General features: G+C 38.2%; 2 protein-coding genes across 12 annotated transcripts; both read right to left on the reverse strand.

Annotated features, from left to right (window-relative positions):
* Nucleotides 1-481: 481 nt before the first annotated feature.
* On the reverse strand, nt 482-13,299 carry LOC105686900. Of its 2 annotated transcripts, none has more exons than XM_012402137.3 (5): nt 12,935-13,299; nt 5,174-5,492; nt 4,863-5,015; nt 4,617-4,761; nt 482-3,359 (listed from the first exon to the last, which is right to left on the reverse strand). In XM_012402137.3, the coding sequence occupies exons 1-5, from the start codon at nt 13,026-13,028 to the stop codon at nt 2,739-2,741; spliced, it is 1,332 nt and encodes a 443-aa protein (XP_012257560.2). In that variant the 5' UTR covers nt 13,029-13,299; the 3' UTR covers nt 482-2,738. The 2 variants fall into 2 exon arrangements, with proteins under 2 accessions (XP_012257560.2, XP_020708502.1); XM_020852843.2 differs by lacking the exon at nt 12,935-13,299 and adding an exon at nt 9,131-9,739.
* An 823-nt stretch (nt 13,300-14,122) lies between these two features.
* Nucleotides 14,123-24,208, reverse strand: LOC105686877 (uncharacterized protein CG5098). 10 transcript variants are annotated; one of them, XM_048653181.1, is made up of 10 exons: nt 24,095-24,207; nt 23,808-23,995; nt 22,568-22,649; nt 22,279-22,486; nt 20,770-21,909; nt 18,511-20,526; nt 18,054-18,235; nt 17,563-17,881; nt 17,256-17,465; nt 14,123-17,168 (listed from the first exon to the last, which is right to left on the reverse strand). In XM_048653181.1, the coding sequence occupies exons 5-9, from the start codon at nt 20,861-20,863 to the stop codon at nt 17,263-17,265; spliced, it is 2,814 nt and encodes a 937-aa protein (XP_048509138.1). In that variant the 5' UTR covers nt 20,864-21,909; nt 22,279-22,486; nt 22,568-22,649; nt 23,808-23,995; nt 24,095-24,207; the 3' UTR covers nt 14,123-17,168; nt 17,256-17,262. The 10 variants fall into 10 exon arrangements, with proteins under 10 accessions (XP_048509138.1, XP_048509135.1, XP_048509137.1 ...); XM_048653178.1 differs by having other exon boundaries at nt 22,558-22,649; XM_048653180.1 differs by having other exon boundaries at nt 23,448-23,995.
* Between the last annotated feature and the right edge of the window lie 539 nt (nt 24,209-24,747).

A 24,747-nucleotide genomic window follows, 5' to 3' on the forward strand; every position in this document is an offset into this window, starting at 1 on the left:
TCTGTCCCCGGAGCTCACACCGTTGCAATGAATTATGGTTGTTCACACTGGTCGTTTCACTACTTTTGGACCACGATTAACTCTACACAGTATCAAGAAAATTACCTATTGAAACAAAATTCATGAATTACGACGATTTTACCTATTTCAACTTACGGCGAGCGATAAAATACGACAAATGTGCATGCCCAAAACAATTACCTTCGCAGTTGAATGCGGCAATTGTGATCAAATCAGCAACATGACGGGAATTTGAATGAAAAGTCCGTCCAAGGACACCACAAGGGACACATATTTCACCTATGCTTATCCCTGAATCCGCCCCAATATCAACGTCAGTAGGTAAGGTTTCCAGATAATTGGAAGTAAAGATTGCCTTTCGAATTTACTTCTTTTGAAGATTTCAACTAATTTCAATCAAAGCAATGGAAGGTACTTGTGTCGCATGATTTAGTGATTTTGATTAATCAAGAGACTGTGAGACTGTGAGACATGTTTATTGATTTTGTCAAGCTGTTATCCTGATGTTGCAATAGAAAAAAATTTGCATGAAATTGCAGTATACCATTGTGACAAGAGTATTAATTAAGAACAGCGACTCGTATTTTCGTTGTCAATCCAATATTCTCCATTCATTTTTCGGTCGCTTTTGGTCGAGCGAGCACGATTAATTATTTTTATTGTGTATATATTATTATCAATTATTGCTAAAATTTATGCTTAAATATCTATTATAACATACGTATACATATATACATCCATTTGTACAACAGGCCAGTAATGGCGTGATAATAAAGTGCGTAAAAGAAATTAACAATATATTCAGATTCGTTACTTCACTGGGAATAATTACATTGGGTGATTCCGTTCAAACTGTTCCACGATACCGACATAAATATAGTCGAAATATATATATAATGATGAATATATATGATGAATATATTCATCAGCAAAATTTATCATTGACTAATATTTTTACAAATTCTAACAATCTTATGAATCATTCAAATTTTTGTTAACTTATAGGGATAAACTTCCGAAAGTGTCCCCTGACGTTTTCGTTCCAACTTCGCATAAAGCTTAATTTTCGTGTGTAATTAACATGTACACAAGGATTCCGCTAAACGTTCGCTATTTGAACGCCCAGACCTTCGTTTTTATTTCAAATTTTTTTTTTTTATATATTAATGTTCGTACCGAACATACAATTCTCTGTGATTTTCATTCACACTTATTAAAAACTACGATTCGTTATTCTTGTGTTAATAATTCACGTTATTCATGTTCTATCAGTTTTATTTTAGTTCATAAATCCTCTATTTGGAGGAAACGCCAAAAATTCTTTGCTACAGGTTAATTTTACATCGTAATATAGCCCTATGAAAAGTTGGAACGAAATCGGTGTGGGCACGCTTTCGGAGGTTTCTAACTTATAAAGTAGGTTTTTATTATACCTTATGATTTATTTTCGATGATAATCGTCGCTTCTCATTACTGTTTTCAGAAATATTTCTACTCGATCTGCTACCTAGTAGTGTAGAGACCATTTTGAATAAAAAAAAAAAGACTAACATTGAAGACAGCAATAGTTTTATTAATAATTAAAAATAGATTTATTATTTTTGGACACGGTATTGACAGCCACGGTACTGACATTTCAAGTTCAAATATTATTATTTTTTTAATTATGAACCATAAAACTAATAATTGAAGTATCGTTTCAGCTATTATGAAGCCTGAAAATCTATTTTTTATTTTGGTTTTTAAATCAACATTCCATATTCTATTGAGTTCAATAATACCCTTTTTACCTTTCTAAACACCTTTTTAAATATTAAATGTTACGTCGTTATCGCATCTTTGTACTTTTTTGTTGATATGATGTTTGTAAATACTCAACATTTAACATACTTTCAATATGTCTGAATAGTTGTTTCATTCATCCGTGGGTAGTTGAAACACGAGTCGCTGAAATGTCAAACTTTAAATTGATCAAATCCATGGAAAACATTTATGCTAAACCCTAGAACAGAGCATGCTACAGTACTGACATTTGAGTATGATAATCCATGTATTCTTTCAAGCTTAGTTATTGCATGCGACAAACTTGATGGGATGAATTAGCTACGACCATGTTACCATAGAGGTTTTATAAATTGATTGACTATTTATAACTAGTAAGAGAAACAATGCTAGGCATAAAGAATCACAGTTATAAAGGAATCACCCATGTACGTTACTCAGAGATTCGAGAATATCATTGTATTGAAATTCTATCTAAAGTATAAAAATTTTCTGATCAAATTTTTCACACGTCCATCAAGACGATCAGTGCTTGCTCTAAACAAAAATATATACTGACTAGTACGCTAAATATACATCATTGTTAAACAATATGAAATTATTAAATATTAATCAATATTTGTACAAAGAAAAGCTTACAATTATTTGGTATTTTCACTATTGCGTCGTACTTTATATAGTCGATCATGTCAAATAGCGAATAGGGCTTATCTGGTGATGATGAATTTAGTACTACATCCGGACGCTCAATTAAAACTTGATCAAATATCCCACAAGCGTTAACACTCGTGCCAATTAACATATGGGATGTACCAAAAAAGTACCCATCAACACCAGAGACACTGTAGGGGGAACGATGATATGGATCATTGACTCGTCGATACGAAATTGAAATAGATTGTCTGATGGATGTGTAAAACACGTCCTGTCGGCAATTATAACTCTGTAGTAATTTCATCCTGAGGTCTAAATCCCAAAATTGTGAAATCATCTATAAGATAATCATGATTTGGTAACCAGTCCGCAAGAACTGTGTAATTAGCAGCTTCGACAGGAGACTGGAATTCCCATTGAGGATTCAATTCTTGGTCTAATATACTAGACTCTGCCTCAACTCCGATCGTGTCGCTCTGAGGTGAAGCTGCGCGGGGATTGTAATTATGATCGAATGTTGTCACTGCTAACTCCTGGAGATTTGGATTAATGTTCTGCCTCTGATGCTGACCTCCATAGACCAGGGGAACGGTTTGACCAAACGTTGAACTATTCGGACTCAATTTTTCATTATAATTGCTACAACTATTCTTTCCCAGACTCGATCCGTTTTGACTATGATTGTCTTTAGCATACCCTAAGCTCGAAGCTGCGGGACTTATGCTCGATTTTTCGCTGGCTTGGAACGTAGTTAATGGTGTATTTGCTTGGAATGTTGTGAGGTTGGTCGGTGTTGCTCGAAGTTCGTAAGGCTGTGCTTGTTGAATTAATGTAATGGGCTGAGGTGTTGCTAGTTGAATCGGGCTCACAGGTTGCTGAAGGAATGTCACTAGCTGGGCCACCTTTGGGTTGAAAAAAAAAAAACTGAGTATTAGGGAGTCAATTGATTGAATTTGGTAGCGTCATGCTATTTTTTCAGTTTGTCATTACACAAACCAATGGATCTCAAAGAATAGTGGTTCTACTTGTGTATTTGATTTAAAAGCTATGTGTATAGTATTTTTCCAAGTGATTCAGATACCTAATTAATGACAACACTCATATTTACAGTGGTATTGAGGCTCCATTGATCTTATTGGAATGAACACACGATTTTGGACCGAGTAATATTTTCGACGCGGATGTACACAGACCGTGATCATAAGTGGAGCATGTAAACATTGCGCGATTTGATTTAGGTTCGCGCAAAATATCCTTGGTCGAATTTACAGCAGCGCCACAGCACAGGTGGGGGGATCGCATCGACCGGCCACGATCTGTTATGATCCACGGCGTGTTTACCGAAAATATTAGAATCTATCGGTCGATAATATCGTAGAAGATACGACTGATGTTGTTATTTTTGTCAGAGAAATGATGTGGTGAATTAAATAGGATAGGATGATCTCCGTCGATGACAGAGTAAACACTTGCCATTGATGCATTCGAAATGAGTGTTGTAAGAAAAGGACAATGAACGAGACGCATTAAGGATAATTGCATGCTAACTTCTAACTGCTAACTGCTTCAAACTGCTAACGCGTCTCGTTCGTCGTTAAATCATCATTGAATGGCTGTATCAGTTTCGTGAGGTTAACACGCCGTGGATCATGACAGATCGCGGCCGGTCGATGCGAACCGAGCCCTCCGACCTCTGCTGTCGCGCTGCTGTAAATTCGATTAGGGATATTTTGCGCGAACCTAAATCAAATCGCGCAATGTTTACATGCTCCACTTATGATCACGGTTTGTGTACATAATTTTGAGAATGGTCGAGGTGTCTGACATTTTTCTTAGAAGCACCACGGTGAACGAAGAGACTATCTGTATATTTCGGATTGAAACCTATGGAGCTTGGTTGGTATCATGCCTGGCAAAAATGTATCATTTTCATCGATAACGTTTACAAGGAATTACAAAAATTATGTATGATCCATGAAAAGGTGTTCATCTTGCATGGAATTGAAGGATGCATGAAACTGAGTTTGGGTCTGGTTTGATTCATGCAGACTCACCAAAGTGTCTTACAGACTAGCATGTAAAGAATTTTACATTACAACGTTAGTGGAAGTTTTGAATTTTCCCCGATTTTTTCCTTTTTCATTATTTTTTTTACGTACCTCCGGTGAACTATGCCTTTTATATCTTCGCAGCAATCTTTCAGCCCAGGCTAAGAGTCTTTGCCAGTCATCAGGGGGTACCGGTATCTCATCGTCTCTTCGGTTAATGAGGACCAATATTCTGGCAAGATCGCGGAGTACTGGCCTGTAATAGCAATAACAGACAGTTAATTGACGAATAAACCATTCCAGATGATGCCAGTTATAAAGTATATCTCATATCATAACAGCCCAACACGCCAATACCTGTAAGCTTGAACGCCGACAGCTGCATCGCCGTTGTTACCAGCGTAGTATAATTCTCTAACCTGTCTTCTGGTGTCGTTAAGCATAGAAAGAAACGTATTCGCTTCCCCCCTGAGTGTTGCTAAATGTTTCAAAAACTCTCTTCGCTCGGCACTAAAAAATACATGTGATGAATAAAATTTACAGCAGTTGAGGCATAAATGTCACATCGCTATACATAGGTCGCGTTCTACTACATTGTCCAGTTTCCTAACTTTGTGACTTTTCTGAGATCATACAAAAATATGTTAAAAATTCCAAGATACTCTCACCCATCTTCAAATTGCTGCATTAATTTTGCCGCCTTCCTCTTCTTTCTGTGCATTATAACTGCACCGCACAATATGATGAAAAAGCATATGGTAGCTCCGGATACAACGCCAACTAATATTGCCACCTGACTTCCTGTCAGACCAAGCATATAATTGCTCTCCTTACAGATCCTCCCCATATATTCATCTCTTGTAGACCGAATCTCGGTGTGTCCTGGTGGACAACTCTGGACGCAGGTCTTTTTGTGAAGTACAATGGCACATCGAGCACAAGTTCCTCCTCTGCATCTTATACATCCACCTTCTTGTTCTATGCATGCTAAAACGAAAAGAAGGATAGGAACTTGAATTTTTGTAAGATGTACGATCGGTACAATTAGAAGACTCGGCAGAGTCTCGCGCCAAGTACATTCAAAAGAACGGACGTCTACCGAGTACATTCACTGTGACCATAGTGGGGATTCGCGTTGGATCAAATAGCTCCCATATTAATAGCATTACAACAAAAGTGGAATCGGGATTGCGCTTTCATTTGACAATGAGTCAAATGTCAATAAAATCTATGCCGAAGAGCCAGGCTCGTTTCATCAGATTCACCGGCGAAGTAATCATCGTACAGCTCTGACAATTCAGAATGCAAAACAACTCCACATACATCGATTCCTTTTCGTTGACCCCCCGAAATGCGGCGCATTCATTGGCTGCCCTTCGCCGCGCTGCATGACTGCACTGATCTATGCATAGTATACTAACATAGTACATATACATATGTCGGTATGTATGTACGTACATACATAGTACCACAGATATAATGAACTTCTATGCATGATGCAAAGTTACATGTATTTGGCACAGTAATTTATTTGGATCGTTTTGCTCCTGTTATTAATGAATTTGGGGGGATAGATATTACAACGAAGAATTACGCTCGAGTTGGTAAGAAAAGCCAAGAGAAACCTTTGAGAGTGACTCTATGGCATTGAACCGCAACCCGCTGTAAAAGAACGGTAGAAATATGCCCTCATGAGGAGGAAAATAACCTGTGAAACTTATTACGTTACTTCGATGGCACAAAAAATTAACAATATAAGGCCAGCTGCTATTCATTGTCAGTGTGAAAAAGGGCGCACCGAGATTGTAACCTGGGTAGGAACGACACACCGCGCTTGTTTCAACGATCTATACGATGAAAGGCTGACCTCAGACCTGTAAGAACTGTTCTCAACTTGGAGAATGTATAAAGGTAGTCGGTTAGAAGACCCACTTATCGAGAAACCAGTAACCACATTCCTCGGTACTCTACACCAATAAATCCCTCGCTAAAGGTCTTATAGTATATACGTATGTATATACTATAGTATATAGATTATAAATAATGGTATAAATAATAGGTATACGTATTTTACGTACAGTTATCACGTACTCGTAGCAATTCCGCAATAATGCGAGTGTAGGTGTCTGTATACTTATATCGCAATATCACGATAATTCGTAACATCCGTCCATATGAACCAGAGATTTTGATTCTGTGCTGAAAAGAAAGGAGTACGAACACGTTCGGTATACGTATGGACGAGAAGTATGCGGAGGGACAACGTGGTCAGGTATTTGGCCCACAGCCGAAGGCAATCGGTTAATAATTTCGATCATTCGTTTCCGATCTCTTGGCGAGTTTTTGTAGGCTACGAGCCACGGCAAACCCTAGTAGTTGTCACCATGTTTTCTAGTTATAACGCAAATATTGTTGATAACTGTATAGGTCGCTAACAATTATCCGAAAAATATATACCGGGGTCCAATGTTTGTTTAATTTCGTTAACGGTTAATTTCAGACTTTTCCCTGCGTTGAACAGAGAACTATCATTAGGATTAGGTTTGGGACGGAAACGAGATGTTTCCTGGTTCGTGCGATGACTGTGCATAGACGCGCGTAAGCGATGTTCAGGAGACGACCGAGAAACATTTTGACTACATATGGAAGATATCAAACGATGAAGGTATATCATGTATAAACGGACGTGGCCGTTAGCACTCGCAATCAGTCCATCTCCGTCGCTGATCTGTAAATTTATTGTTTATGTCTTCCAATTTATCAACAATTTTCCTTTCAGCATGAGCCTTTCGCCTGATGCGCTTACAACTGGCTTGCATAATCTCTGGGTGCATGCGTATAATTGATATTATTATTATTATTAACTTTCACCCGAGAATCAACACTCGGATTCACGACGACTGTATACCTATATAATAAGGTATACCATAATTTTCACCAGTTAATATGTGACGCGTTCAATTTTCCGGCGAATACCACATCGTGAATTGCGAGACGTTATTCTAGTTTTGCCATTTTATGGTTTATACGTTGAATTTGACTTATACTCTTTGAACTTCTGATACAATATATGATGAGCAAAAGAGTTCGTCATTCTCAAATCTTGTAACTAATTGCGATTGCAGCGATCACCCCCTGCACCTCCGAAATTAAATATCGCGATCTAACGGTCTCGAACTAATTCAAACGTAAGAAAAGTATTTGCATTAATAATTCTGCGGCTTCGTAAATTCCCAACCTCGTAACTTGCGGTCTAGGATCTTATTGACAGGAAAACATACATGCTGCATTGTTATCGAGTCGAGTATAACACTTGTCGGTAAGAAATTGCAGTGTATCTAAATCATTAACTACGGAAAAAGGTTGGTTGAATTTTTCCTCCTCTATGACTTCTGAAACTGACAAGTGTATAACGGTCCCCAGCGCTTATTAGATGATGCAGAGTTATTGAAGGCACACAGCTACATATGCTACGTTGCAAAACCCGTGTGAAATACTGTAAGGTTTGACTTCCGCGTGGCACTTCTTCGACAACCGATAAAAGAACTATTTTTCTATATTACATCTATGTACATTAAAAAAACAACCGCCAAACTTGACTAAAACGTATTCTCACTGTCATTGCGGGAGGATGTTTGTTACCTTTTTTCTGTCACTACATGTAACTCCCTCGTGTAGTACCTATATGTGAATAAGTAAGAAACGGGAGTGAGAAATTATTTTTTTCCGGCCAGTAATCAACAGGTTTCAGAAAACAAGCGTTTCGCTTTATGTGCATAATCAAGATTCGCGGCAGCGAATCGCCGCCAAGTACCGTAGGCCTTCGAGCGCCAGCCAGACTCTTTATGTCTACGAACTATAGTTAAAAATGATTCGTTGCTGCCAATGTGAAGTAAATCTTCGTTCTGTATGTTAAACTTTGGAATGAATCCATAGTACTTGGCGTTGCAATGGCATGCGCATGACAAAGACTTGCGGTAGGTTTTTGTATTTTTTTGTTTGCCTTGAAACGATTTCATAACTAGCGTTATATTATTTCCTATTGAACTATATTTCTTCCTATTTTTGGTTGGTGAAATCACCTGCCACTTGGCGGTTGTTTATGTACGCCCGGGTAGGTTGATTGTGAATCGCTTCGCGGCCAAGCTCGCTTGGACAACTTTTTGTAGGCGGCAGAGCTATACAACAAAATTTTCCAACTGCCCGCGCTTGGCCGCGAAGCGATTCACAATCAACCTAACCGGGCCGTACATACATACATTTATAATACATAGTATCAATGTTCACGTTCCACGGTAATCCACGTTCGTATTTTTGTTTTCGTTGCATTCGAATCGGTCGTTATAATTCATATATGTATACCCTACCAACTCGAATTATCTCGTTAACACTGCAGTTTTTTGCGACAGAAACAGGTGTGTTGAAATTTCAGTAACGCACGTCACCATAGTTGGTATGAGTATCGGTGTGTAATGAAGAGACAAAGATAGCGACGATGATCTCATCCTGACGTAGTGGTTTCTTTTTTCGGTTCTTATTTTTTTTTTTTCGATCAAGTACATTAAACTATTGTAGAATATATCACGTATTGCTTTACTTCTCATTGTTTGTAATTTTATACGTACGTCAAGCACAGCAGTTATATTTCTTCGGGTCTTGTATCTTCCGATAGTGGCTTGAGCGACCAAAATATGAGGTAACGTTTGATAGCTTGATAAACGGCTGTATCCGCTCCACAATAAACTGAACACACACTTATACGGTGTGTGATTCACATACATGCGCGAGGCCAATCACAGGTATATAACGAATTATCTTCACCCTTACAACGGATGGGTAAAATGTTTTACAATTAGTCGTTTTAAGACTGCAGAGCTATCGGAAAAGCTGAGATTCAGATATGTGAAAATTAAATTGGACGACCTGAAGACCAGTTAAAATTGCCCAATTCCGGTCGGATTAGGCCAACTGACGATCAGTTAAGAGTTGGCATTGAAGTGACAATATTTGGTGTCAGAAGTGGGATTACATTAGAAGTAAACGAGGACACACGGCTTACGCTTTTCACGGTTTTCTTTATTCAACTCTTTACAATCGCCTTTGATCCCTTTGAGCACAATCACAATTATCCCTTGTAATCAACACTTGTGTCGCAGTTATGTCTTGGATAAGACTGTTGATAATTTCTACGATCGTCGTCCAGCTCGTCAGCTATCAGTTAGTATTCTGTCAAAGACCGAGCCAAACATATAGTCGATGCGAAACCGTCCACCGTGCGGTCACGTCAGTTCCGTGACAATACTATCACAGTACTGCTACTGTACCGGTTGTGCAGGAAATCGAAGGTCAATGACGATGATTTGACGATTAGTAAAATTTCAGTGCTGATCAGGGCACCGAATGAACATCGCAAGAATGCCCGGCATCTGTCGGATTAATCGTATGTAATACTATACCCATATGTAGAATAAATAAAATGAGCTGATCTTCGTAAACATGGGATCAAGGCAGTTTCCTAATGCACGAAAAAGGGCCTATCACATGATCAGCAACTAATTTGTTTGCCTGCGTTTTTCCGGACAATCCAGAATAACGAGGGTTGTCAAGATCGATAATCCGTGGCATCTTCAATATTCACCCTAGCAGCGAGTTATAGGAAACTATAGATCGAGGTCAGCCAAGTTCCATAAATACATATTGTGGATATAAGATACGACGACGAAGTAATTGCGTTAATTTGTGACGTTATCATTATATTCGTACGCAGTCAAAATGGAACTAATAGATGAAAAACGTGCTGTTGGCGCGGTCAGCCTCCCTATACATATATGTATAAGACGCATTTTCTCATTGTTTACCGTTTCTTCTTTCTAACTGACAATGGTTTGACCATCTTCATCTCCCTACTGTTTTTGCCCTCTCTACAACCGTGGCGAGTAGAACACAATTTATACAACGCCCGACGATGTTTACTCTGGTCTCTTCGCGGTAGTTTTGCTGCAACGGAGTAGCGAGAAGTAAACCTCGATACAGCAAGTACTACATGACCTCTCTGTCATTATACGACCTGCATTCGACGCAAGAGAACATCGCCATCCTGCACAATAAGGTGCAGCATACGTACATACGTACGTACATACATACATCATACATACATACATACATAACCACCGAGCCGCCGTAGTAGCAGATAGATTCGTTCTATTCCGGTTCTTCAATAGTATATGGTCGGGTATCGACGACGTACGGTTCTTCTTGTTCTTTTCCCCTACAATACAATACGACGATCGAAGACGGAAGTTCATCTTTCAAGTTCCTCCCCCTTCCCTTCTGACTATACGCGTTACATTCTAACGGTTTCAAATTTCTCGTTAGATCCACGATATATTACGATATAACAGTAACCTTTTGGAGTTCGAACCGACGTTGTATGCCTATATGATGAACTTGGAACGATCGGGTATTTAAATACCGCCGGAATCGTAATTATCATGTTAATGTAAATCTACTATTATACTGTGGACACTAAACCGGCTCAAGATGATACTGGGTTCTCGATTTGCTCGATGTTCAAGATACATGTAATACCTTATGGTTAATCATACGTATACCGAAATAACTGTCACCAAAAGTCGGGCTTCAGGGTAAAAAAGCTCTGTGAATTTCTCGAAATTGAAAGAAAAAATAAGATCTGGAAATTTTCAAACGATGTGAATGCAACCAGCAACACATGAAGCGAAGTCAAAACTCTATGAAAGAATACACTTATTATAAATTTTTTAGTTCTCAGATACTTCTGGGATAATCTACTGAGCGAAAATTAGCTGTTTTCAGGAACACTTGCATGATCTTGTAATCTGGTCAAACTGAGATTCGATTCGAAACGGAATCATGATTTTAAGTGCCAGGACTCAAAAACGAAACTTTTATTTTCCACAAATGAGGGGCTAACTTCGCAGATGTAAGGTGCATCGGACGATTTCAGAGATAAAAATTAAAAGCTGCCATACCTGCGTATAACTTGGAGGCTGCCAATTATCGGTCGCGTGTGTCTCGATTTAAATTCGGGAGCCTTTGAGGGGGTAGCAAAGTTCGGAGGTATGTTTTTCTCTCATTGTTAAATTTAGTTCTATAGCGATTCGCATATTAGGAAAGTCGGTTCGCAAAAGCACCTCGCAAATAAAATACCGCGCTTCGTTAGCGTTGGGGGGTGACCCACCCTTCCTCGGGAGGGTAGCGTTTGATAGGATAGTGATTCCATCTCAACCGGCACGTTCCGGAAATTTTCTTCCAGGATTCGTAACACAAAGAAACACCCGTGTATAAGTAAATAGGTAATGCTACGAGTCTGCGATTAGGGGTGTTTCATGCGAGAGGGATGGAATACAAAATGAAGGGGCTGTTTACGAAGCATTCAATGAGAATTTAAAGCATGTTAAGTGAGATTTTCATGCGTTCCGATTCTTTGCCATCTTGCCGTTGTGGTGCTGACTCGATCTTGCCCTGGCACCACCACTGTTTTCTTTGGAGATAATCATAGCGTAAAAATCAGAAATGTGTATTTAATTATATCACTTGCTCCAGTCTATCTTCGTTCATGGTGAGCCACTTTTGAGGACGTGCTCTGATATCAGGACTGACAATGAGATACAAAATGAATAAAAAAGGGGTAGTTTCTAAGCAGTAAATGGTGTTTTTGGAAAGAAACGCAAAAAGTATCGACATTATCGCATTTCTCATCCTCCAAAATCTTAAACAGAAGCATAATCTTGGAATTTCAAAAAACAGACAAATTTCCCGATTGTCAGCTGCCAGAAAGTCATATACAAGACGCTACCTAAGGTCGCGGTCGGTACCGCATCGGGTCAAATGTAAGAAACAAGACCAAATTCAGCGGACTTTGTAAGAGAAATAAAGTGCCAAAAATCCGGGCGACCTAAAGGTTAAAGAAAGAAATTAAATCAGTTACATACTGGTGACGTTCAATTGTCGAAGCGTATTTTGCTTTTGAAAATTTTTATGAGAATCTTAGGCTTCCCAATGTATGTGTCGTAGCACAAAGATCTGTAAGATAACGTGACGGAAGACTGCGTGTGAATTTCAAAGTCGGACAGCGTGCTTATAAATCAATTGAAACGGTAATAAAAGTGATTGCCATTTGTTCTCATCTTACAGAAACGTCAGAATTGAACGTATGTCTGTTCCTAATAATGGAAATGGTAATGTGCTAATGTTGTTTGTAGATTAGAAAGCATGTGCGTACATGACCTCGCATTGGAATTTCGTAAGTCGTGAGAGAAATCATCCCCTTTTTCATTGGTGTAAGAAAGAGACAACAATCACGCGTGCGACAAACGATTATTTCTTAATAACACTGTTTGCCGGTAGTCCTTAGATTCAGAAATGACGAAAAGACGAAGTGCCCTTACCTCCTTGTGATTCTGAATCCTCACCACTCGCGTAATCCATTAAATAAGGTAAAAATGCCGCACCAAATCTCACCACCGTCGCTAAGTTACCCATTTTGACTCCACATTATTTTTATTTTACACATTGAATTCGCTCGAAATTCACAACATATCACACGGCAAGTATAACTATAACTCATCCAAGCCGCCGAATCCCTGAAGCGGTCAGCAACATACTGGGAAAAACCTATCTCAACCTCCGAACGATCGAGGAGACGCGGAGAGATTCGAGGCGAGCATCGAAAAACACCAAACTAACACCGCTGGAACTCTCGCTGAGCGACTGCCTACTAACTAAATTACGATTACCAGAGAATTACTAACTGAGCTTACCAGTACGAGAAACAAAGTGGGGAGCAGAGAGTCCAACACCAATTGTAAGAGCATGAAGAGTCCTAGAGACCCTCAAGGGAGAGGTGTACGTACGTACATACGTACATACATACGTACCAACGAAGAACCGATCGCTAGTTGGTCGGGCGCCATACGCAGCAAAACCGGATGTGACAGAGAAAGTGGCAATAGTGGAAGAGAGATGGTGATGAAGGAGAGAGTGAGAAAGTAATGGCGGTGATAGAGATGCGCAAATTATGACTTCCGGTTTTGCCCCACATGGCGACAGTTCTAGGGACTCCAAAGCATAGAGTCCCTTCTTTCAGCGCTTTCGCGGACAATCGCCCAAGCTTTGGCTTTGAACCAATCAACACATGTGGTAAGGAATCCAATTGATCTCCAACGTCACCCAATGTTCTTCAACCAGTTTGACACAATTTTTGCAATTGACACAGATGACATCACAATTCCTTGATCTTTAGTCAACGTTGTCCCATTCTTATTCCTTAGACATCGTTGAAATTTGATTTCGCGGGCCTGGAGAATGTCAGTAACAGTACGTTGACGTACGTACGTACGTATGTACATACATACATACGACCAAATCTTCATAATCAAACAATAACTCAGAGATATATCTATACTAGTAATGAAACTTCACGAGCTTTGTCAACGATATAAAAGTTTAGAATCGAAGAAACGAATAAGACAGGGTACGTTATCTGTGATTTACCAGGATATTTAACTCCAAGATACAGCTGTCTTTATCGAAAAATAAATGAACAAGCCGAATTTTTGAGAAACGCTTTACACGCATTATCAAGTGATTCATACCGTCTTTTATTATTCATTATATTTATATTACACAAAGATTTATACTTAATCTACTTTGGATCGACCACTATAAACTGTGGGGATTTATTTTGCACATAATTAAATAGAGATTGAAGCAAATTCTTCTGTTCAATGTTATTATTAAACCAGGTCACAGAAATTACATACACATAACGAGGACCGAGGGGAAAAGGAAAAAATAGCATTTATCTATGTAAAAAGTAAAAATATCTACTAGTTTGTGAAACGTTTTATAATTATCATTTGTTTTTTTTCGAGTCGTAAGGACTCGGAAGTGGCATTTTATACATTGTATAATAATAAATTTTATACAAATTAGGTATTACGCTTCCGCATTTCGATGTTAACTCTATACAATTAACAAACGAAATGTTTTGATAATTATACCCAGGTTATTATTAAGATATATTCCAATATCTCCTATATTTTACTTAGCAATGTACAAGCCAAGTTCTAATATTTTTCAATATTTTTATATTATTTTTTGTTATTTTTATTTTACACACCAAACTCAATCGTATCCCGTTCTCTCAGACCACGAAATACGCTACTAAATGTCCACTAAATACTCTGATACTTTACACAATTAATTATTGTACAAAGAAAGGGGACGATTTTTTTTTTTTAATTACAAAGAAACGATGAAAAATAGACAGCGGTGAAAAGTGATACGGGAACAAAAAGGAATAAACATTCGGATACATCATCATCCCCGGAAATTTGTTATATCACAAGTATTACAATTTTTCTGAAATAAAAGTTTGCTTCCGATTTTCAAAGGATCGCAGGATTTGATCGTTTTCTTAATATCCTCCATCAACAAACCAAAAGCGTATTTTTGTTCTTGAGAGTTTTTGTAGTATGGTAATCTTTTTTCAATTAACAATGAGTTTTTCTATCGAGGGGATTGAAAATTGTGCCTAATTAGTTTCAGTTTATTGGGTCCTAAGGATCGGATCACATGAGATGCTCAATTATACGACCATGCACAATGATCGATAACTGAATAATGCTGTTATCTACTCTTCGTCTCGCCATTCAGTAATGATTCTCGAAATTTAATTACAAATCAACATCACGCTTCTTCATGTTGTTTTTCTTTTTGTTTGCTTTCGAGTTTTTGTTTTTCATTGTACTTTATACAAGTTATTCCTACTATGTACAACGAATTGATATCTTTGATAATTTTATAAATCTACGATCTGAAAATGATTTTTTCCATTTCGCTTAATGTCAAAGGAAAAAAAAAACAACTAACTAATTATATTTTGGCCTACAAGAAATAAAATTATTTACACGACCTTAATTTTTTTTTACAAGTCTTCTTAATATGCTAGAACGCCTTTTATCACCTCTACCATAGCGAAAATCTGTTTTCCTTTTTGTATGTAATACGATCAAGAATAAATGATTGTTTCCATTGCCAAGCTTCAAATACATTACGACTAATTACTGAACAATGCGTTTCAGAGTCAAATAAAATTTCGACAGTTGTAGCTTACAAACGTTGCATTTGAGTGAATTGCTCGTCGACACTGTGGATAGCGTGAACCTTCACCAACCACGTCTTCATAAATTTTGATGCTCAAACAGAGTTTGAGATTGATTTGGACAATTCGAACTCAGCACACGATCACATGGAGTATGGACTCTTTTCCATAGCCAGTATATAACTATTCATTTATTTCAAGACTTGAACTCTGATTCCGTCGTTTTATATATTCGACGGAAATTCGGTATTGTAAATAAATACTTTGATATCGACAGTTTGACGTGATAAAAAAAGGCATAATCTATAGTGCTGTTCCTGTACACGGGGTTAAGTATTGTGATAAAAATGTGAAATATATAAGCTGATGCGTATCCATAATTCAAATACAGCCAGTCATTCAAAACTACTATTCCACTGTTTATCACTCTCTGGAGTAATAGGAAAAAGTGCCTCTCACCCACAGCTGATCAGTATGTCGATGAAACCGGCAATATATACTTGGTAAAGTAAATCTTGCATAATTTTTAAGTTGAAGACAACATAGTCTGCTTTTGCCTAAAATTCAATATTTCTAGATTATATGAGACTGGAACAGCATTATAGCATTAGTGCTCGTAAGACCAAATAGATGCTCAGCCTTACATTGGTCAGAGTAAACTTAATCATACAACACCAAATAGTGTAATATATTGCGTGCTTGTAAAATTCATTGTGAGGAAATATCCTTTTTCCAGCATTATAAGGTGTCTCAAAATTACGGTACGTTTTTATATAACGTTATAAGGTTGTCAATAGATTTACTACAATAATGTAGATATTAATCATGCATGTCGATAGTTGTCTACTACCATGAAGAACAGCATAAAAGCTACCTCTATACAGTTCGTTCAATGACCCCGACAACCAGAAGTTACCGATTATGAAATAATATTTTCGTGACTTTTCAAAATCGGCTGTTGTTAAGGAAACCTTTCGATTTCAATAAATTTTTGTATAACTTGCCTCTTACATTTTAAAAATGAAATAATTGTCAAAATTTTCACACAGCTGTATCAGATCTTAAACAGACTTTTCATTCATGACAAAATTCTTCTTTTTCTACTCAAACGCCAAGATTAATTCTATGAAATTTAGGATTAAGAAATCAATTAAATTTTCTCCAAGTGTTATTTTCGACAATTTGACTTTACTAGAATTGCTTTGCAGTCTATATGCGAGCTCTTCCACAGCTTCATGATTGATTTATGCTTACAATGATTAGTAATGGCAAGCATCAATTAATATGGTAGGAATGAAATCAGCGATCGTATTGCTCTAGCAAGCTACCAGCGCATTACAGCAGTTAAACACATTCAATAATTGGCAGTAATTGCTAAGTGTAGCTAAACTGATGATCAAAGGAAAAAGGCAGATTTCACTGTTCCGTGGAGGTAATTACAGTTGTCCATTGCATAGGTGATCAACTGCTGCCGATAGTCCATTTGTAACATCTGACATCTTCCACTTGTCACATACCTAGGAAGTCCACGTTTACAAACGTACTGCGTATCCTGACTTCATTTCGATGGATTTTGTAAAATTTTTCCCTATTTACTGACTCACCAAAGTTTCACGTAACTCGATGAAGATTACATTTGGGTATGTACTGATTTGTGTCAAGCAGCCAGCCCTTGGTAAGAGCACAAGGATAATGTGTGACGCTTCGACAGCCACGCTTTACACACCCAATGTTGGCCCCTGTGAAACCACATGAACTGCAAACTGACTTTGCAGCATCCCAAACTGCTTCTTGAAGCCCTGTCACACGACCACCTATAAAGTAATGAGAGGTGAGAAGCTGCTGCTGTTGCCTACAAAAGCCTCTCAATTGCATTTTATTGCAAAATTGATGCTCGCGAATCTAACCAACCTGCCATGTAAACACCTGCAGCCCATACAGCACACTGTTCGTGGAGCCATACTTCCCACCGTTGCTCTTCTCCTGGCAACTGCGTCATTCCCGTCAATATGGTATTAGTTCCTCCCTCGACTGAGTTTCTCTTTTTTTTTCCCATTTTTGCTGCAAATTGATCTGCCAAACCTGCATGTCTCAGACTTCTTTTATTTTTTCCACCTTTCTTTTGCTCCGTCGTTATTTCTTGTTCATCCGCAGACATTACTCCTTCTTCTAATCGTTCTTTGCCTATCAAATATGGTCCGAACAAATCACTCAGGACACCAGCGGGAACCTGTAACGCAAATCAGACTGTTTCCAAACTAGGAGCTTTGTCTTTTAATAGTCGCGACACGATAGAGCAGTTTTCAACAGTTGATGAGTATCAGTGAATGTTCTTCAGGCTTAGAAGATATTCGACATTCAAATTCGATGGAATTTCATCTTATTTCAAAATTATGACAAACCATGTATGTTCCAGGAGCTATGTGAGGACCTGATAGATTTGGGTGTGGCCTTGCCGGGTCACCAGGAATCACAGAATGTGGTCCCTGCTTGCAAAACACGCAAACCCATGTAGAATCTGTGGTGTGTGCATCGTACCGAGAGGATAAGGTAGAACTGAATAGACCAGCTCTGCTGACTTTACCTGATACAAAACAATCGACTCTTTCATCGACAATAATGTGACCCAATGGAATTGAAAGTTCATCAACAATCGTCTAGAATCTCAAGTTTCACATTCCAAATCCTGGCCTTGAGATAGGTGCATGAAAAATGATGTATTCAATAACAAAGCAATGTTCCGATTAACATTGAAAACGATAAAGAATCTACGACATTTCAATGACAATTCAGAACAACCCATATACCAGACTTTGGAAATCTTGCTACAACAATGAAATCAAAAAACATCATTCTTACCACGATAATCAAGATCATTTTGATGACTAAGCCTCTTGCTGCGTCCAGCGTTACCATTCCCTACACTTTTCCGTTTTTCTTTACTTTTCTCCTCTTCTTCTTCTCGTGGAGCATTAACTACTTGAACACTTAATGGACTATCTCGAGGCCCTTCCACATGTACCACCGGTCCTCTAGATCTGATAGAACTGGCATTAGAGCCAGAATCGTAGGCCATTTCTCTGAGCCCATCAACTTTTGTGGTTCTTTTAGTTTTTTTAACCACCTCTTGTTTTTTTGTGTTTTTGGACGCTCGCTTTTTCCTGGTGTCCTTCTGTGGCAAATCACTAATGACACCGCCGAAAATCGCGTCCGTAGATCCAGGTATTTTCCTTTTGCCTCCTCGACTTTTACCTTTTTTTATCTTACGTGTTGATGGTTTGTTATCAACAGTAGATGTTACATCCGTTGCTTTCGTATCTTGAATTGCCATTTCGCTGTTCACATTATCAACATTTGAAACACTTTCTTTTGCTGTATTTGCCAGTTCAATTCTGGGCAACTCTTTTTTTGTGTCTACGTCAGTTTCAACGATACCAGCAAACATTTTTTCCAATTCAGATTCAACCTCGTTGAATGGGTTGGCGGTAGGGATACCTTTAGGACTTGTCACCTTAGAAAACTCTGTTGCATCGTCACTAGATTTTCTCCTTGCTCTCTGATTATTTGGGGGTACATTGGAGGCAGGTCCTTCGCTGCTTCTCCGCCTTCTGATAGGTTGATTTTCTTCTATCCTATCTTCTTGCTTCAGGATAGGTGTTGAATTCACTTTTTCTTGTATTGGTTCACATATTCTTGCCACAGAAGATTCGGTTGGTTCCAGTTCCATATCTTCAACCTCATTTTTTGAATCCTTACTTAGTCTGACAGGTTTTTCTAATTTTCTTTTCCTACGTTGTTTGGCATTGTCGTTAGAATCATCGTTACTAAAAGACGGCGAAATAACTTCATCCTCTCTGCTCGGTGATTTAGACTTTTGACGTTCAGGAGACATACTTTGAATGCTGCATGCATCTTTTTCTTCAATTGAAGTTACGATGACTGAGCCAATATTCTCTATGCACCCAAGTTTTTTATTCCCTCCTTCCAACTTTTCCAACAGAGAATCCACCCCTTTTTTACCACGTTTTGGAGGATTCTTGGGGGATCGAGCACTGTATTCTTCAATTTTTCTGTCGATGTCATTTCCTTCTCTCTTTGGACTATCTGTAACATCCCTGTCAGTTGTTTTGGATGTTAAATTAACAATAACTGGTAATATACTTCGAGGTCCTTGTGCAATGACACTTAAGGAATCTTTGGATTTTAATACTTCAAGATCTTTTTTTTCTGTTGAAACTCTTTCAATGGTAACACTAGGTGGCAAGTTGATGACTTTTTGAACAAAAGAATCCATGGTATGTTCTTTGACTTTGTCATGGAGATTCGCGACGCCTTTCAAGTTGCTTTCAAAGTTTTTCACAGTTATTTTGGGTGTCATTATTTCTTTTGTAGACAATGACACCGGTTCACTGATAGAATTTGGCGTTGGAACTGAAGAACTGATACCACTGTCAGACGAAGTTTCACCATTTAAGGGTGATATAATATTCCCATTTCTACTGCTTTTGTCAACGCTTCTAGCTGTTAAGCTGATTGGAATATCTTGTGGTATCCTCGAATAATTTTCTGCTATATCCGAAGTTGCAGAAAGGTCCAAGGTGCTCTGAGTGCCGGGGGAATTCCTGTATTGGCTTTGGTTTTGTCGATTGTCAACCAACATTTGTAAGCTAAACAGAGGATTGCCAGGTACACTCGATGGTGTTACAGGCTTCGGAGGGACTGTTGGTGTATGCCAAGTCGGCGGCGCTTGCGTGTGCGCTAGTTGTGGAGTCAGTTGAGATGCCAAATGAGATGCTCTGGCCATGGATGGATGTGTGTAAAATCCAGGAGCATTCAAAGCTGCACCTGGTAATGCCGTAGGATGCATACTCAGTCCTAAAATTTTTGAGAGCCATGTTGATTGACGGTATCGGCATATAGAACTTTGTCAATATAATCAGGATTGTTAGGTGCTTCAATTTACTGAATCATGAGTCCTTTCGAAATGAAAAACAAAAAGTTTGCACCTCTGATGCAAGGTAAGAAGTTATACGTAAGTTTACAAGTGAAATATGAAGATGTAATTGAATTTGTAACAGTCCTGTGATGCACGACTGGATTTGTACGTTACTACATTACCTTGTCCTTGTGCCATGGTCAAGTGATTCCATACAGTTTGAGGGGGGGGCGTGCCTACCGGGGGTCGACTGTGTCCGGGATACTGGCCAGACATCTTGAAATCTTCGATTTACCCAACGTTTGTAGGATAAAATACTCTTGCAATTCGTGTTCAATTAATTATTTTCCCACCCACGATCAGAAATTGAAATCAAGCAATTTTACACGCGTTTTTATTATTTGATAAGAATACTCTTCACTTATTGAATTTCCATGATTACAAAGTTCAGTAGAAAATTCGGTAATACTACTGGTGCACCATTGAAAAGGTTGAATAAAGTTTTACAATTATATTCTACTAAATTATGGTTCCTCCGAATAATTTCGTGTAGAAATAACTTTACGAGTATTTGTTTTTTTCAATCTTGGAATGTTCTATCGAATCACGTTAAACCTTATCCTATAAATAATAAGCTCTAGCTACTCTGATTCCGCTGATTCAATATCGACGTAACACGATAATAATGTATAACTGTGAGATTACTTCACCACAAGAACGTACTCATATTCCAACGTACGATTTAACAAATTTGATACTGTTTCGGTGTTTATGAATTACGCCGTGTCTTGATTGCCTCGAGATAATTACACGTTCAATCAAATAATTACATTGATGTTCATCACAATCACAAAAAGACTGCAATTTTAACAAACTTGCTGCAGCGTATGAAACAGTCCTTTATCATGTGTTATGAGCAACTAAAAGAAGCAAGTATCAATTAAAAACTTATTACTCTCACTGGATCCAACATATAAGAGAACACAAGAACGATCCTGTGCATCAATAATGCTATTGAGAACATATGAACAAATTACTCCACTCTTATAACTTTCAATGTACAGTGACTAAGGTGATAAACACCTGCAATAGGAATGGAGCCGTATCACGAATACCAAAAAATTAAACGAATTATCAACACGAATAAGTTCAACGTGAATAAACTGGATTAGGACTGAAATCAATTAGGTTGTCCTTTTTTGCGCAAATACTAAATATTTTTTGCGCGATATTATACGCTACCAACCAACGTTGTTGGTAGCTCTGTGACCAACAATTGGTCGAAGTACCCCATTGTGATGCAGTTTCCAAACTTGGGAGCCCTGTAATCATAAATGGGTAGCTCCTTTGTTATTTGTCACATTATATGTGCTAAAAGCTTAGATGGAGAATAGAAAATATTATTACTTAAGAAAATCCATATAACGTGCCATATTCTTATGTCAGATGATTTGTTATACATCATTGGCGGTAGTTAGGTGTACGTAATTACAAACGTAGAAATACCCGCTCCGAGTCACTGCAGGACTCAAGTTTAAAAATTTATGTTGGCTTATTAATAACTGACAAAACTAAAAACGACATGCCATACTAAAATATGATAATTGAATTTGTTGCTCATCAAGTAATTGTAAGATATCTAAATTGATGAATCTACTCAATGAATGATGTAAGTATCCACAAATTTTTACCATTATTGGAAGTAACATAATTATCTCTGATGATTAGATCATGCTGAGCTTCAGGGCTGTGAGGCCATGTGCAATCCTACTTTTGATGTCCAATTTTCCATCAGCTGGTAGCAGAATTGTTTTTTTTTTTTTTAGAAGGTTTAACGAGGATTCTCAGTTCTTATATGCACATTTGTCCACTCTGGTATCTTTGTAGTTGCCTCAGGTTCTTGAATAACAATTTCGTCTTCATTAATTACGCAAGCATATCACTTGCAAAAATATATCTTGCATAATTACAGAACAATACTCAATTGGCTCAACATGAAGAGATGGTAGCAGGAAACCGGCAAACTCATCTGCTAAATTCCGATTTTAGGTTGTCATTTCCACTTTAAAAATAAGGCAGTATTTGATGACACAATGAAATAATATCATTCATGATGTGACCAACAAACTAATAAAAATTTTTCCAACTGCTAAACACAAGATCAGAGAATAAATGAAACGATATTTTCAACGCATTACAGAACATGAGAAACTGTTAGTTGTCCACAACTGTGAATTTGTCAAGATTAATTCGATAGATTCTCACTCTATTTCACACTAACATCCAACATATTTTCGGCAGTAAAATCAAGTATTTTCATTGCTCATTCATGCAATGTAAACTCTAGTGTTTCAAGTCATTGGTGAGCATACACAAATGACAGTAGTTGAATTCACATGAAGATTAATACACTGTGCACCGTAAATGTTAGACGTTCAATGTCCCAATTGAATATTTTACATAATTTTGGCGCGAGCGAAAAACGGCATAAAAATCAAATTTGAGCACAGTGTATCAAAGCTACCGAAACAGGGAACCACAGATAAAAATATGGAGGAATAGAGCAAAAATCGCGCGAGGAATGAAAGATAGAAATGATTGAAACATTTGCATAATAATATACACAATTCGCAAACAACTATTAGCAAGCTGCAGGTTGGTGCAAAAGAGTGCCAAACAGTATCTCAAAAGATTCGGATAACCTAGTGCAGAGTACGAGGGTGGAATGTGAAGACTGATGAGCATAGCATTCATACACAACCGAAAAAATCACGCAGCAATTTAGCGCAGATGGCTTCTCAAAACTTATAACCAGAAATTTTGAACGAATAAATTATAAGGTGATGTGTACAAGGTGTACCGTGATTTGATTCGAGGTCCAGCTAGGTACGACGAAATAATTAATCTGACGTTGATACTGAAACGCGAAACAAAGCGGTAGGACTGGCAGTTTTGTCGATTAATAATTAAAGTTGTGATTCGGTATCGAGGATCGGTTATTCAAATCATCCTAAGAGGGTGATAAAGCAACGCTGCTGCCGGCACGCATGCATCACTGGCAACACCAACACCCCGACATGGTTCCTTTCTTTGCGTAAATCGATGCCACATTTTATTTCACAAGATTTACAGTTGAACCGTTGTAAATTAATGCACATCACTATCACCGTAATATTGTTGAAGAATTCACGTATCGTTGGTGATATTGCCGATTACCTACCTAGCTTACGCGGCCCGTGCGAGGCATGCAAATTTACGATTTTTGGCCAAAAAATCGTCGAGACATCAACCAAAGCAGGATTTAACAATGGTGGCCGCCAGCGAGCAGTGCGCGATGGCGACACCTCGTGGTCGCGGCGAAAACCGACCCCAACCTCTTCACTCATTTCATCTCTCTCGTTCCGGGTGCTGCCGTATACCGTAGTCAACCGCGATAGTACCGAAAAGAAGAATTGTGGATGGTAGCATTTATTTGTGAGAGAATGTATCCAAGAAGATTAGACATACCACCCCGAACCGAACAATCCAATCCTAAGTGAAACCAACCGGTCTAAATCCCCAAACAATGCTCGAAGATCGTCATCGTGGTCGCTGTATAGCTGCTTTGCTCTTTTTTTATCAGGTGTGACGGAAAATCCTTCCGTATATTTTCCTATTTGATCATTTGCATCTTATTGTTAGCCATGCATAGAATTTCTACTCCAGCCGGCGGAGGCGGGGGACGAATTAGGTAATATAGGCAACAAAGGTAAAATACTGTATCCAATAAACTCGCTTTCCGGGCTCCATCTGCATGAGTCACAGTATACCTATCATACCTGGTAATTGGTATAAAGTCTAATCGTTAATTTTCAGTCAACGGTCTAATTGTAAACATGCCGGCGTACATTTCCTATCAACGTTTCCGTACAGATTTTACATCTTTCACTTTATTGAATATTGTCCGTGACCAATTCACCATCGGAAAGGTCCCCGCAGATAGTACCTGAAGCACACCAACGGAATCGACCCCAGGCATTCACTGCTCGCATTTTCTTAATCATACAATAAAAATTATGACTCCGTCGTTGAAGGTTTAACTAAAAATAAATTCAATGCAAATATACTATGAGTAAAAATGTGCAATGTCTGTCAGGTATTTTTCGAACCAAGATTGATGC

The sequence above is a fragment of the Athalia rosae genome, chromosome 3 (genome assembly GCF_917208135.1).
Source record: "Athalia rosae chromosome 3, iyAthRosa1.1, whole genome shotgun sequence".
NCBI lineage: Eukaryota > Metazoa > Arthropoda > Insecta > Hymenoptera > Athaliidae > Athalia > Athalia rosae.